The 13,613-nt window shown below is 43.5% G+C and overlaps 1 protein-coding gene across 1 annotated transcript; it reads right to left on the bottom strand.

The window, feature by feature from the left end:
- Nucleotides 1-795: 795 nt before the first annotated feature.
- Nucleotides 796-12,201, bottom strand: MLANA (melan-A). Its single transcript, XM_005891356.2, has 4 exons — nt 12,125-12,201; nt 8,688-8,784; nt 2,520-2,633; nt 796-1,195 (listed from the first exon to the last, which is right to left on the bottom strand). Exons 1-4 carry the CDS (start codon nt 12,199-12,201, stop codon nt 1,127-1,129), a joined length of 357 nt encoding a protein of 118 aa, XP_005891418.1. The 3' UTR covers nt 796-1,126.
- Nucleotides 12,202-13,613: the final 1,412 nt, after the last annotated feature.

Raw genomic sequence — 13,613 nt, 5'->3', positions numbered from 1 at the left:
TTATGTCAGAAGATTTTCTCTGATTCTTGCTAATCTTCCTATTTAATAATGAGGGCAGGTCTCAAGTTGATGGCCTGCTGTGATCATCAGTATCTTTCTAGGTTCCAATGAAAGTAATTTGCTTTCATTATCTTCTTTTTTATCTTTATTCCCTACTTAGAAAAAGTGATACTGGTTTTCCATTTAGAGTGGTGATATAAGTTAAGCCAAAAAACTTTAAATGAGGTTGATCAGAAGAAAAACATTAGATAATAATATGTAGATGTCACATAAATTGCAATGTTGCTATACAAATAAAGACACCATTCCAGAATTTCTGATCCTTTATGATTTCTTCTGTATGTTCTTTTGAGAGGAATTTGGGAGCCCAAAGGAGCTAAATTGCCTTTGGGACATTGAAACCAAGGTGTCAGCCAAACTAGAGTAGCTTTTATTTGTTTAAGTCCTTACACCACCTTTTGATTTAATAGGAAATCCTTGTCATTAATTATCATAGCATTGAGCATTGAAGTGAAATGTAATTAGAACTGCATGAACTGTATTACTGAAAATACAGTATCTCTGCAGTGTGTTGTTATTGCACCATGGAACTGTAGAACACAAAGAGACATGACTGATTCCTGATCAGATGGATCTGACTGTAATTTGTTCGGTCATTCAGCTCTTGATCTTAAACCTGTAAAGGTATCATTTTGAGTACTCCATAACACAGACTAACCTGCAACTGTTCTGTTAGAGTTCATGTTGGTCAAGAGGCTGCTTCTTCAAAAATCAGAATAGTAGTTAGTTTTTAGCCACATTTTAACTTAAAAAGAAATCCATTGGTCCCAGAACAGCACTTGAATGCTCTCCCTCAGAAAATAACATTGTAGATTTATTATTACTGGCACAGATAGTATCAATCCATTACAATGTTTAGTGACAAAGTTTTTCCCATTTTAATGTTTCTTATCATTTCCTCAATCAGTTGCCCTACAAAGAATTTGACACTTAGCTTATTATTATTAGTAGAGCTCATATACATTGTTTCTACAGCATTCTGAAGCATAACATTGCATATCCACATCAATTTTAAGCAAAAGCATGAGGGAAATCATTTCAGCACCTCTCAAGGCCTCGCTGGCTCTCATGGAGAATAAGGTGGTGGTGACTGTTCTGCAGACAGTTTCTCATAAGCGGGTGGAGCATTGGGAATCTGTGAGGATGAGAAAGGAGAGCATGGGCTTAACAACAACACACATGGTTCTCGAAGAGGGATTAAGTCAAAATAGTTAGCATCATGTTTATACTTTTGCTCTGGATTGAAACTTGTTCGCTTAACTGTCCATATCTAATTTCCACCCAGTGAGGTAATTAATGTTAAATTACGCAAGTGTGTATGTTGAAGCATTTGGGCAGTGGTGGGGGGAGGAAAAAGGCTAAGTGGCTTCCCCAAAATCTCCTTGGATTATCTTTATCAGTAGAAGCCCCAAGCCCTAACTTACAAATTTTTCAGTCCTGTTACAGACACTGATCACACAATATCTTTACCACAAGCATAAATCCTGATAGCTGTGTCTAAAGGCTGTTGCTTCTATCAACAGAGCACAAATGTATCAGGCCCTCATTTAATTCCAACAACCTTAGGAATATTTCCATTGCTTTTATGTTACAGGTCAGGCAACTGGGGCACAAGGAGGTTAAATCACTTGATGAATGTCTTACAACTGGCCAGTCATGGAGCTAAGAGTCAAATATAGGAATTTGGCTCTGGAGCCAGTGCTCTCAAAAGCTATAATTACTGCATCTATACCAGGACTGTCCAGTAGAAATAGAGTGTACCACATATGTGGTTTTAAAATTCCTAGTAGCTGCATGTTTAAAAATTAAGAGAAACAAGTAAAATTAATTTCACTAATATATTTTATTTAACCCCACTTTCATGTTGAAGTGAGATATTATCACTTCAACCTGTAGTCAGTATAAAACTCATTAGTGGATTTTTATGTTATTTTCTTTGTACTAAGTTGTTGAAATCTAGTACGTATTCCAGGATGTCTTAATTCAAAGTACTGCGTTTCAGGTTTTCAATAACCGCATGTGACTAGTAGCTACAGTGCAACTGTTGGACAGTGCAACTCTAAACAATTAATAATAGGTACTTTTTCCCTCTGTTAGTTATGTCTATGTTCAGGACCAAAGCAATTATACTAAAAAGCATGAGACAAAAGGACATTGTATCCAGAACCAAGTTCTTCCTTTGGGCCTTACATGTAGATGTTTCTTTATTGACCCAGGAAACTCTGGATATGAGAGGACACAATTTAAGAAAACCTCTGTGAATTCCCTTGTTCTTAATCTTACTATTTACTTTTTATTATGGTAAAATATACCATATAAAATTTAACATTTTAACCATTTTTTAGTCAGTAGCATTAAATATATTCACATTGCCCTTGTTTTTTAAATGGCAATATTTTATTCATTAGAGTTAAAAGTAGGCATATACAGAAACACCAGGATGCAAGATCTCAACCTACCACAGGTTCACAATTGTTCTCTTGAAAAGGCAATTTGCTGTCCTGTTGACCAAGCCCCTCATGTGAACATCTTCCTGTTAGGGTACTTTGAGTACCAGCATGAATGTTTTTGTCCTGAAATGTGAATTCATGAAGGTCAATGGGTGAGAAAAAAATAATTGAGTCCATTAAAGAAAAAGAGAAGGAAGCTGACGTTTTAAGAATGAGTTTTAATCTTGGCCCTGCCACTTATCTTCAGTGTATCCTCAGGTAGGCACTTAATCGCTCTGAATTCCAGTGTTTTAATCAGTAATATGAAGATAATGTCACCTACCTCTCAGAACTAGGCTTCCCCAGTGGCTCAGTGGTAAAGAACCCACCTGCCAATGCAGGAGATGTGGAGTCGAGAAGATCCCTTGGAGGAGGAAATGACAACCCACTCCAGTATTCTTCCCTGGAAAAATCCCATGGACAGAGGAGCCTGGCAGGCTACAGTCTATGGGGTCACAAAGAATAGGACATGACTGAGCACAACAAAACACCTAATACAGTGCCTGACATCTATTAGTTAGTCAATGAATATTTTTGAAAGGAAGGAGAAGAAGAGTGAAATATAAAACTGGATCTCAGAGAATGATTACAAGAGCAGTAGATCAGAGCTAGGGAGGCAGGAGGTGGTTTCACAGTGAGGAGAAACATAGGAACAGCTTGATAGCAGGGACACTATTTCTGCCTTCCCCATAATGACACGGAGAAGGCAATGGCAACCCACTCCAGTACTCTTGCCTGGAGAGTCCCATGGACAGAGGAGCCTCGTAGGCTGCAGTCCATGGGGTCGTGGGGAGTCAGACACAACTGAGCAACTTCACTTTCACTTTTCACTTTCATGCATTGGAGAAGGCAATGGCAACCCACTCCAGTACTCTACCCTGGAGAATCCCAGGGATGGCAGAGCCTCTCCACAGTAGTCATTCTCAAACTTTAGAATGCAGCAGTGTCACTTGGGGGACTTGTTAAACACAGATTGCTGGGCTCACACCCAGAATTTCTGACATAGTAGGTATAGGGTAAAGCCCTATAAATTTGCATTTCTGGCAAGTTCCCAAGTAATACTGATACTGCTGGTCCCGGGCTCTCTAGGCAATGCACTTCCTTATTGCCTGTGCCTGGCATGATCCTGCTACGATATGACCCTTAGAGGAAGGAGGAGGTCAGGTGGGGGCCATAGAAAAGGAGGGAGTATGTGTCCCTTCTAAAGGGACAAACCACTGCATAGCTGCCAAGTTTTGCCAGATCTTTTGATTTTTTTCAAAAAATAAACAAGAAATTAAGATTTTTATATAAAATGTTACTTTCAAATGTTTGCACCTAATTCCGTTTTTTTAAGTTACAGACCCAAACATTATCTGTGAACCAAATCCACCAGTAGGACATGAGCAGCTCTCTGGGGTCCTGGCTGAGGAGAACTGGAACAGGAAGGCCATGCCTGTTCAGTGCCTCCTCCACAGTCTTGTCTGTAGACTGTGGTTGATTATTGGCGTTACTGGGTTGAAAGAGAATGGCATCCATATGGGTCTCCCAGGAAGGAGAAGTGTTTGGATCATCAGTTGGATGAGACCAGACATGGTTGGGGCTGGTACCTATAGAGTCTGCCGGCTGTAAAGAAGTTTTCCTAAACTCTACTCTGAAATCATTATTGACACTACCTTTTGGAAGTATATAAGCACAGAGACCCCAATCTTGACGAGAGGATCCAAGGAGGTTCTGCTCCCCTCCACAGCTACCAGTGATATACCTCCAGTAAGGTGCTTAATGGGCTTCCTACGTAGCTCAGCTGGTAAAGAATCCGCCTGCTATGCAGGAGACCCTGGATCGATCCCTGGGTTGGAAAGTTCCCATGGGGAAGGGATAGGCTACCCACTCCAGTATTCTTGGGCTTCCCTGGTGGCTCAGAGAGTAAAGAATCTGCCTGCAATGCAGGAGACCTGGGTTCCATTCCAGGTTGGGAAGATCCCCTGGAGGAGGGCATGGCAACCCATCCCAGTATTCTTGCCTGGAGAATCCCCATGGACAGAGGAGCCTGGCGGGCTACAGTCTTTGAGGCTGCAAAGACTCAGACATGATTGAGCAACTAAACACAGCATAGTACAGCACAAGGTGTGTTAATGTTAATGCATTCTCTCCCTTTACCTCGATTATTGGTTTTATTCCTTATTTTTTTAATTCTCACCTACCATAGATTAGGAGCTTGATTCACTTCCCAGTTCACTGCCAATTCTGTGTATTTGCATCAAACTTCAGTGTGTGTGTTCAAACAGGGTCCTGGGTCCCACCACCAGAGATGGTCCCAGACTCTACATTTTAGCAAGAACCCTAGGTTATTTGAGTGCAGGGGCCCCTGAGTGTACACTGAGAAACATGACACTGAAAGATGTGAGTGGAAACTGAGCTGTCAGGAGAGCTTTTGAATTTTTCCCCAAGAATAAGAAGTGTTATGTCCTAAACTTAGAAGTGAAAGAATAAAATTCATATATATGAAAGCCAACTTCCAATGCCTTATAAATCATTTTTCTGCAGAAACGCATTTCTGCAAAAAGCAGTCTTTCCTTTCAAAAGATGTTTTTCAGGTCTAAGAGGAATTGTTGGGCAAGGAAGAAATTTTAGGAGGCCTTACTTCCAACCAACCTTTCTACCATTCTGTGGTCAATGAAAGTGGAAAAATAAACATATTTCAAAGCTTAATAAAGGTTGCTTAAAAGTGGTACCTGAAGCTTGCATTAATCGTCATTTATCTTCTTCTGTTATATAATGAAAACAGAATCACCAAAGAGAGACAGGGAGGTAATTATGTAATTAAATACAGTACTTAATGCACTACTTTACATAATTTTACCTACATTTCTTAGACTGCTGGTCCCCAACCTGGCTTTTCAGGAGATACGAAAGCTCAAAACAAGATTTTAATATTAATTTTAAAAATAAATGACTCCATTTTAAAACATTAGAAGGAATCAGAGAATTTAAACACAGTTTTTAAATCTCATAAAAATTCCAGAAACTCTGCAAGAGGACTGGAGGATGGCAGGTTGAACAGCCAGGCAAATGTTCAGTGTCGGAGGCCATGGCTCAGACTATCATTCTTCCATTGAACGCATTTAAGATAAGAGAGTGTTGAAGCAGAATAAGGGGGGAAAGGTTGCTTTTTTGTCTGGGTAGCATCAAGCTAGAAATTATGGACAGTCTTCCTTGCAGTCTAAGGGGCTCTCAAGAGTCTTCTCCAGCACCACAGTTCAAAACCATCAATTCTTCGGTGCTCAGCTTTCTTCACAGTCCAACTCTCACATCCATACATGACCACTGGAAAAACCATAGCCTTGACTAGATGGACCTTTGTTGGCAAAGTAATGTCTCTGCTTTTTAACATGCTGTCTAGGTTGGTCATAACTTTCCTTCCAAGGAGTAAGTGTCTTTTGATTTCATGGCTGCAGTCACCATCTGCAGTGATTTTGGAGCCCCCCAAAATAAAGTCTGACACTGTTTCCACTGTTTCCCCATCTATTTGCCATGAAGTGATGGGACCAGATGCCATGATCTTAGTTTTCTGAATGTTGAGCTTTAAGCCAACTTTTTCACTCTCCAGTCCATCCTAAAGGAGATCAGTCCTGGGTGTTCATTGGAAGGACTGATGGTGAGGCTGAAACTCCAATACTTTGGCCGCCTCATGAGAAGAATTGACTCACTGTAAAGACCCTGATGCTGGGAGGGATTGGGAGCAGGGGGAGACGGGGACGACAGAGTATGAGATGGCTGGATGGCATCACCGACTTGATGGACATGAGTTTGAGTGAACTCCGGGAGTTGGTGATGGGCAGGGAGGCCTGGCCTGCTGTGATTCATGGGGTTGCAAAGAGTCGGACGTGACTAAGCAACTGAACTGAAGGAATGGATACCAACATACTGAGTTTGTAGAGCTTTTATTCCTTGAACGACTAATCATTTTTTTTTAATATGTAAACATAGAATTAATTTTTTTAATTATAGAAGAAAGCATATATTACATAAAAAGTGATATGCATCATGTATGTCATCTGTGTCCAGGTGTATAATAGAGCAAATGAGGCTCAGAGAAATGAAAATCTAAGGCCACCAGTAAGTCAACAGCAGAGCGAGACCAAATCCTTATGCCATACAATTGGCTGACTGCCATGTGCCAGGCATTGTGCTAGGCTCTGGAAGTAAAAGGGGAATAAAAATACTCTCTGCATCAGCTCCAAATGGGATGAAGAGAAGGTGTGGAAGAAGCAAAAAGTAACAAATTACAAGGCAATGTCATAACCCTGTTCTAGAGGTACACATGAAGTGTATCAGTTCAGTTCAGTCGCTCAGTCGTGTCCGACTCTTTGCGACCCCATGAATTGCAGCACGCCAGGCCTCCCTGTCCATCACCAACTCCCAGAGTTCATTCAGACTCACATCCATCAAGTCAGTGATGCCATCCAGCCATCTCATCCTCTGTTGTCCCCTTCTCCTCCTGCCTCCAATCCCTCCCAGCATCAGGGTCTTTTCCAATGAGTCAACTCTTCACGGAGGTGGCCAAAGTACTGGAGTTTCAGCTTTAGCATCATTCCTTCCAAAGAAATCCCAGGGCTGATCTCCTTCAGAGTGGACTGGTTGGATCTCTTTGCAGTCCAAGGGACTCTCAAGAGTCTTCTCCAACATCACAGTTCAAAAGCATCAATTCTTCGGCACTCAGCTTTCTTCACGGTCCAACTCTCACATCCATACATGACTACTGGAAAAACCATAGCCTTGACTAGACGGACCTTTGTTGGTAAAGTAATGTCTCTGCTTTTGAATATGCTATCTAGGTTGGTCATAACTTTCCTTCCAAGGAGTAAGCGTATAGCAGAGAGCAAAGAGTTCTTTCCCTAACCTCTCAACCCAAGGCTTTGCTATGGTTGGAGTCTTATTCAGACTCAAGAACTTCTCCTTCCCATAAATGCCACCACACTGGAGGGCTGCTGCTTGGTGACTGTGTCTCCCCACGTTCACCCTTTCATGATTTATATCTGGGACACTATGGCAAGATGGCCATTAGGGAAAGGGTCATATGGGATTTCCCAAGCTTTCCAGCAAGGAGAAGAATTTGAAGCTACCATTTTCACTTTCTCCTTCTCCTTCTCAGGAACTGCCAGGCTCTAGACTTCCACCCAGACCAGCCCTCCTCTCCATCACAGAACCACTTTCTCTGAAGTGTTGCTAAATGAGGAAGGGGACTTTCCAACATCTTTTGTAAAGATAAAATTTTTCCCATTATATATCAACCTCAGAAGCTTTCAGATCTGTAATAAAGAGAGAGGAGAAAGAAAAATTGCAACTCTCCTTCTATCCTGTTGCTCACTGTGGAGAATGCCTTTGGATGCTTAAGTTCCAAACTGCTACCTGTCTTTGAAGCAAGGTTTCTGAAACCTGTAGTCTTCACAGGTTAGTGACTTTGTTGATGTTGCTTGTTTCTGAAGGATCCTGCTACCCCAAGACTGGACATTGTCATTTGTTAACTTCCTGCTCATATGGGTAAAGGAGCAAAAATCCTAATAAAACCACATCGAGCATCAGAGGAGGGAGGAGCCTGTTAAAAACCTGGCGGTGCTTTGTGCTGCTGAGGGGTGGACAGTTTCCTCACTGCACTGATGGCTACATGGGTCCTGGCTATGCTGGACTGCTTGCTAATAGAGTTAGAAGAACTTGGAATTCCCAGGAAACCTGGAAAGAAAGGGGTGAAGAGGTAGGATAAGAAGAATGGGCCACTAAGGGGAGTAACAGAGCCAGTGGGAATCCCCAGAAGGATTGGTAAGACCTGGAGTGTCTCATGTATTTCTGTTCAACTGTGCAAGAGGACCACGAAGCCTTCCTCCTTGCCCCCCAAACCATCAGCTACATAGGCAGGCCCTCGAGTTTGCTGTGAGTGGAATCAGAAAGATGGACCAAGTTCCTGGTTGGGATTCATGCCTGGGCAGAGGCAAAGGAAGAGTTATAAGACGTAAAGTGTAGAGAAAGATGCATCAGAACCATGAATCAGTGCTGGAGGTGATCGTGAGACTGTCACTACACTCCCCAGAATTTCAGAGAAAGAAGGAGAAGAGAGGTCCTGGAACTGGAGAGACTCAGCAGTGGGAACACTTTACTGACCTTCAAGCTTCGGTATCCACTTCGTCGTCTGCAGTACCAGCAGCTGAGAAGTAGTAGAATTCCCAGAATCACTATCAGGATGCCAATCCCTGCAGCCCTGGCCCGAGAGACAGACAAGTCCACCTTGGTATGGAAACCTTGCTCCAGATTATGATGAAACCTGCATCAGTCTTCTCTCTTCACAGGGGCTTTGTGATCAGAGCAGTATCTCCCAGTCCCCAAGGAGTATTCCACCCCACCCCACACCAGGCACCCGTGGGCGTCCAGCATGCATATACAGAGACAGAACCATCTCTAGGAGCCTCTCAGGTGTGTGTCCACGCAGCAGTGCTAAGTGCCATGGGCCCTAGCACCCAGGCTCCAAGTGCAACAGGTGCAGTGGCAGCTGACCCTTCTGTGGACTGAGTTATCCTTCCATCAGGGCTAGTTTAAAACATTTTCCCCAACTGTCAGTCCACAAAAAAGAAACAGAAATTAACTTTGACTTAATGTCTGCTGTAAGCTGGGTACCATGATAACCATTCTGTATTCATTAGATTATTTAATTCTCACAACAACCCTGCCAAGCACTATGGCGAGCACCCTGCTATTGGCTCTGTCACAACAATCCTCAGGGGTAGGTATGACATTCATTTCACATCTGACATCCCCAAGACTTCAGGCTGGTAATATGCCCAAGGTTGCACAACCAGAGAGAGACAGAACCAGCATTCATAGCGACTGGCCTGAGGTACCCAGCCAGTGCCCTTTTGACCGCATCACCCCTTCCTGAAATGGAGCTGTTACAAGGGCATTCAGTGGGTTCTCGTGACTGAAGGCAGATGATTCCATTCCCAGCATGCCTGTGCTCTCATTCTACCTCCTAGGTCTGTGGTCACCCCCTCGGGCATCTCGACACACACAGAGCTCTGTTTGAACTCCTCACACCACAGTCACATTGCGCTCACACACAGGAAGTGAGAGCCAAAAATGCTGGGGTGTGCCAGACACACCATAAGAACCCATTGCCCAGCAGGGCAGGGCTCCTCAGATGTCACCCAAATACCTCCTGCAAGGGAGTTGCCTGAGATGCGTGTTAAAGTACAGATCCGGGGCCCCTGACCTCAAGACCTACTGAGTCAGCCTCTTGGGCAGCAGTGCCCAGGAAGCTGCATTTTCACGAGCTCCATAGGTGGCTTGTGCCACCTCAACTGAGAACTTCTCAACTGTGGTTTCACAGAGGTAGAGTCTGTTGAGTCATCATGTAAATCCTGAAAAGTATACTACCTAATACCACGTGCAGTTGCACCCCTCAAGAGTATTTTTTTGCTGTTGGGACTTTTTTCCAGAAGATCTCACCACCACATCCCATTTGACCATGCGGGGATATTAGAGAATCCCACTAGGGTCTTCTGAAGAAATACTCCAGCCTGAATTCCTCTTCAGTGCCTTTGACAGGTTCTCCATCTCTCTTGCCCCTGCTACTTCACTCCGGTAAAGCAATTCAACAGTTCTCTCCCAAGACAGCAGGTTTGCAGGAGGTTCTGAGCAGATCACTTAAGAGACGGTCCAAACGATGCGGGGAGCGAGCTCCGCCCCTGGCAAAGGTCGTGAGGAAGGAGGCTCGGCATACGCAAAGGCGGGATCAAGCCTCAGGAGTCTCCCTGGAAATTCTCGAGCATCTACCCCCAAAACCAGAGTCTGCCTACTTTCTGCTTTGTGCTTTCACCTACACCTCTGACTTTACGGGGGGCTGTCCCCCACTACCTCTCTCTGAAAAAAGAGTTAGCTTACAGCTCCAGTTAATAATTCCTGGGTGTGACAGTGTTTCAACCTACAAACTCCTTTGGAAGTCCTCTAGCCTGCCTGAATAGGTTTTTCCGGCCACATGTGATTGCTCAGAGCCTCCCAACTGTGAGGGGCATGAGATGTTCTACACTGTCTAAATACAGATTCCTTTGAGCAGTTAAAAGGTTGATTAGAAATTGTATTGGTGAAGGGATTTTCACTTGTCAGGCCAATGTTTGCTGCTAAGTTTCCATATCCCTTACCTGCTGTGTCCCTGGCAGTGTATTGATTAATATAATTGGTGTAAGTAGTAGCTTTAATGTTTGTAACCTGGGGCCCTTGAGTTAATTCTTTTTCTTGTTATAGCCCACCACACCTTTGCTCTGTAGGAATGCAACTTTATCTAATGCTTTTTGGAGGCTGGCGCCTGACTTTAGAATAATCACCTTTAGAGAAAAATAAGTTTCTTAAAATGTTAACAGGCCTCCGGGCCAGAAGATGATGCAAATCACCTAAACTTTTGCATATGATAAGTTTGCAGGAAGAAAGCGTGGCTTACTGCATGACTCTACCCCTTCCCCCATTATCCTCTATGCACAACTTAAGGTATAAAAACTACTTTGGAAAATAAAGTGCGGGCCTTGTTCACCGAAACTTGGTCTCCCCATGTCGTTCTTTCTCTTACCTTCTGGCTGAATTATTCAGCCTCTTTTCTCCACTGAATTTCCTCACTGAGCTATCCTTATTTCAGCCTCTTTTCTCCACTGAATTTCCTCACTGAGCTATCCTTATTCTATTACTCCTTATATCCTTAATTAAAGTTTAAATAAGCAGTTGTTTCCTGATCCTCGCCAACGCCGTCCCCGCTTCGAATTCCCTGGATCCACCGGGGCTGGACCCCGGCAATTCCTCATTTGTCCTATTGGAGTCTCCACTCAGAGAGGGGCCCCTCCACCACCACCACCCCTTGCTCACTCTCATCCTTGCAGAGTATGTCCTGTGGCTTATGTCCCCATCACAGCACTTATACCTGATGAAATTACTCCCATGCCTAACTGTCCCAGTAGGTTGTAAGATTTTTTTCAAAGGAGAGAATAGCATCTTGAGCTGGTGTATATTGCTTAGCACTTAGAAATGTTTAATCATGCAAATACTTATTTTAAAATAATTCATAATACAAAACACCTTTCTTTAGGGTAAAGCATTGATGCAAAGGTTATGACCACCCTCTTCACCTTGGACTCAGTCAACAGGTGGAGGGATGCACCTGCCCTTCAACCTCACTGTCCTTTGGCAACTTGCCTCTGTTCTATCTGCAAACCACCTCTGGGAGCCCAAGTGGAGTAGATAGGCAAGGCTTGAGGACAGAGGCATCATGCTCTCGGACAGAGGTTTTTCAGCCTGGGAACCCACAGCGAAGGCCTCATAGCCAAGAATGCAAACAAAAATGGCAAGATCCGGGTTTTTGCCTTCCCTCCCTCTTTGCCTCTTTGGTCTCAGAGAAACCTGAGACCTTTTGTAGGACCTCAGGGTCTCCTTCCCTCATTGCCAGGTTTATTTCTGGAGAAATAAACACTAGAGAGATTTACGGACAGACGTGCTGGTGGAAGCCAGAGGCTGTGTCAGCAAACGGCAAACTGTAACCCCGCTGGGTCTGGATTTGAACTTACTCTTCAGCCGTGACATAAGAGTGGCTGTGCCCTTTCCTGGGGGAACCATAGAAGAAGTGAGCCTCTTCTCTTGGCATCTTGTAGGGTCAGGCCACGGGACACCTAGCAGCAGGGGCACAGAGGTGTCATTTCATGCATCCAGAGTATTCTTACCATCTCAAAAACACCCACAAAGACATTCTCGCTAGGTGACCAAAATTGACATCCAAACCCTCTGTTTTCTGTCTCTGCAAGGACTCGTACTTGTTTCTTTCCCAGATATCAAGTGGGAATTGCTCAGGTTTTTAACCCCTTTCTACCAACTGAAATTTAAGTTCAAAGAAGAAACTATAAACAAAAGGAAAAAACTTTCAAACTGAGTTGTGATTTGAGAGTTAATATGACTCTATACCATAAACTTGTAGAGAAACAAACAAGCATTTTAATTCATTGCTTACTTTCCCTGGCTCAAGACAGATTAATAAGAGGAGTTATTTCTCTCCAGAGGTATTATTTTATATCAATCCTTGGACAAATAAAAGGCTCCGATGATATAATGGGCATGTGCCTTAGCACAGCATCCTTCAAGCCCATTTTCCAACAAAGGAAACTGTCCCCCAAATATGAAATTTTAAACTATGATACAAACAAATAAAAAGCTCGTGAACTTCAGTGGTCATTATTAGAGTGTGCTTATTAAAAACCAACAATGATTTCTCTTCTCTCCTTGCTATTGTGTGTTTTTCATCCCTTTTACTGTTCTCGTGAATTGCATAAGTCTGATCCCCATGGAGTTATATTAATGAGCCCGTTTAAAACAGCTGAAGAGAAGTGGGAAAGGGGAGTGTAGAGTTCACCCCATGAACTCTTTCCTTGGGGAATTTCATGTGCCATTTGCACTTCCCAGTTGTAAAGAAGAAGTCACACTTGACCTTACTGATCATCTCAGGTGAATAATGTGGGGATGAACTCTGTTCAAAATGACAGACACACAACGAATTCTGCATTCAGTTGTTTTCTGTAAATCTATACCTCCAGTTTCAAGCCTTGGCAAACAGTGGCAGGACAGCAAATGTACTTCATCCTACCTGAGCCAAGAAAAGTGGTTCTTCAGAAGACTAGACACAGCTGTTCACGAGCCAGTTACAGCCTACGAATAACTGCTTTTCCTGGTTCTCTGCTTTGCTTCCGGGCAGTCTAGAGGTAGGACCTAGGAGGAGACTTTGTGAACCCTCAAAAGTCGGAGAATTGTGAATATTGAGGAGAATTCTGCCGACATCCAGGTATCAGGGAGGCTGGAGGAGTCCACTGGAATCTCCCAAACCCTGTTCTGTTCTGAAAGAGTGGGTGAAAAGGCATTGCTCTTACCTGCCTGCCTGGGACCAACTCCGTCTGCTGGCTGCCGTTTGTGTGAAGATTGCTTCTCTGGCTCTTAACCTTTTTAATTTTCTTTCCCCCCTGGTCTCGAGTCCCATGTTAATCACGAGTTTGGATTTCTGATGGGGTCGTT

The sequence above is a fragment of the Bos mutus genome, chromosome 8 (assembly GCF_027580195.1).
Source record: "Bos mutus isolate GX-2022 chromosome 8, NWIPB_WYAK_1.1, whole genome shotgun sequence".
NCBI classification, from domain to species: domain Eukaryota; kingdom Metazoa; phylum Chordata; class Mammalia; order Artiodactyla; family Bovidae; genus Bos; species Bos mutus.
Note: the sequence above shows the minus strand (reverse complement) of the source record. Positions and strands in the feature narration are given on the sequence as shown.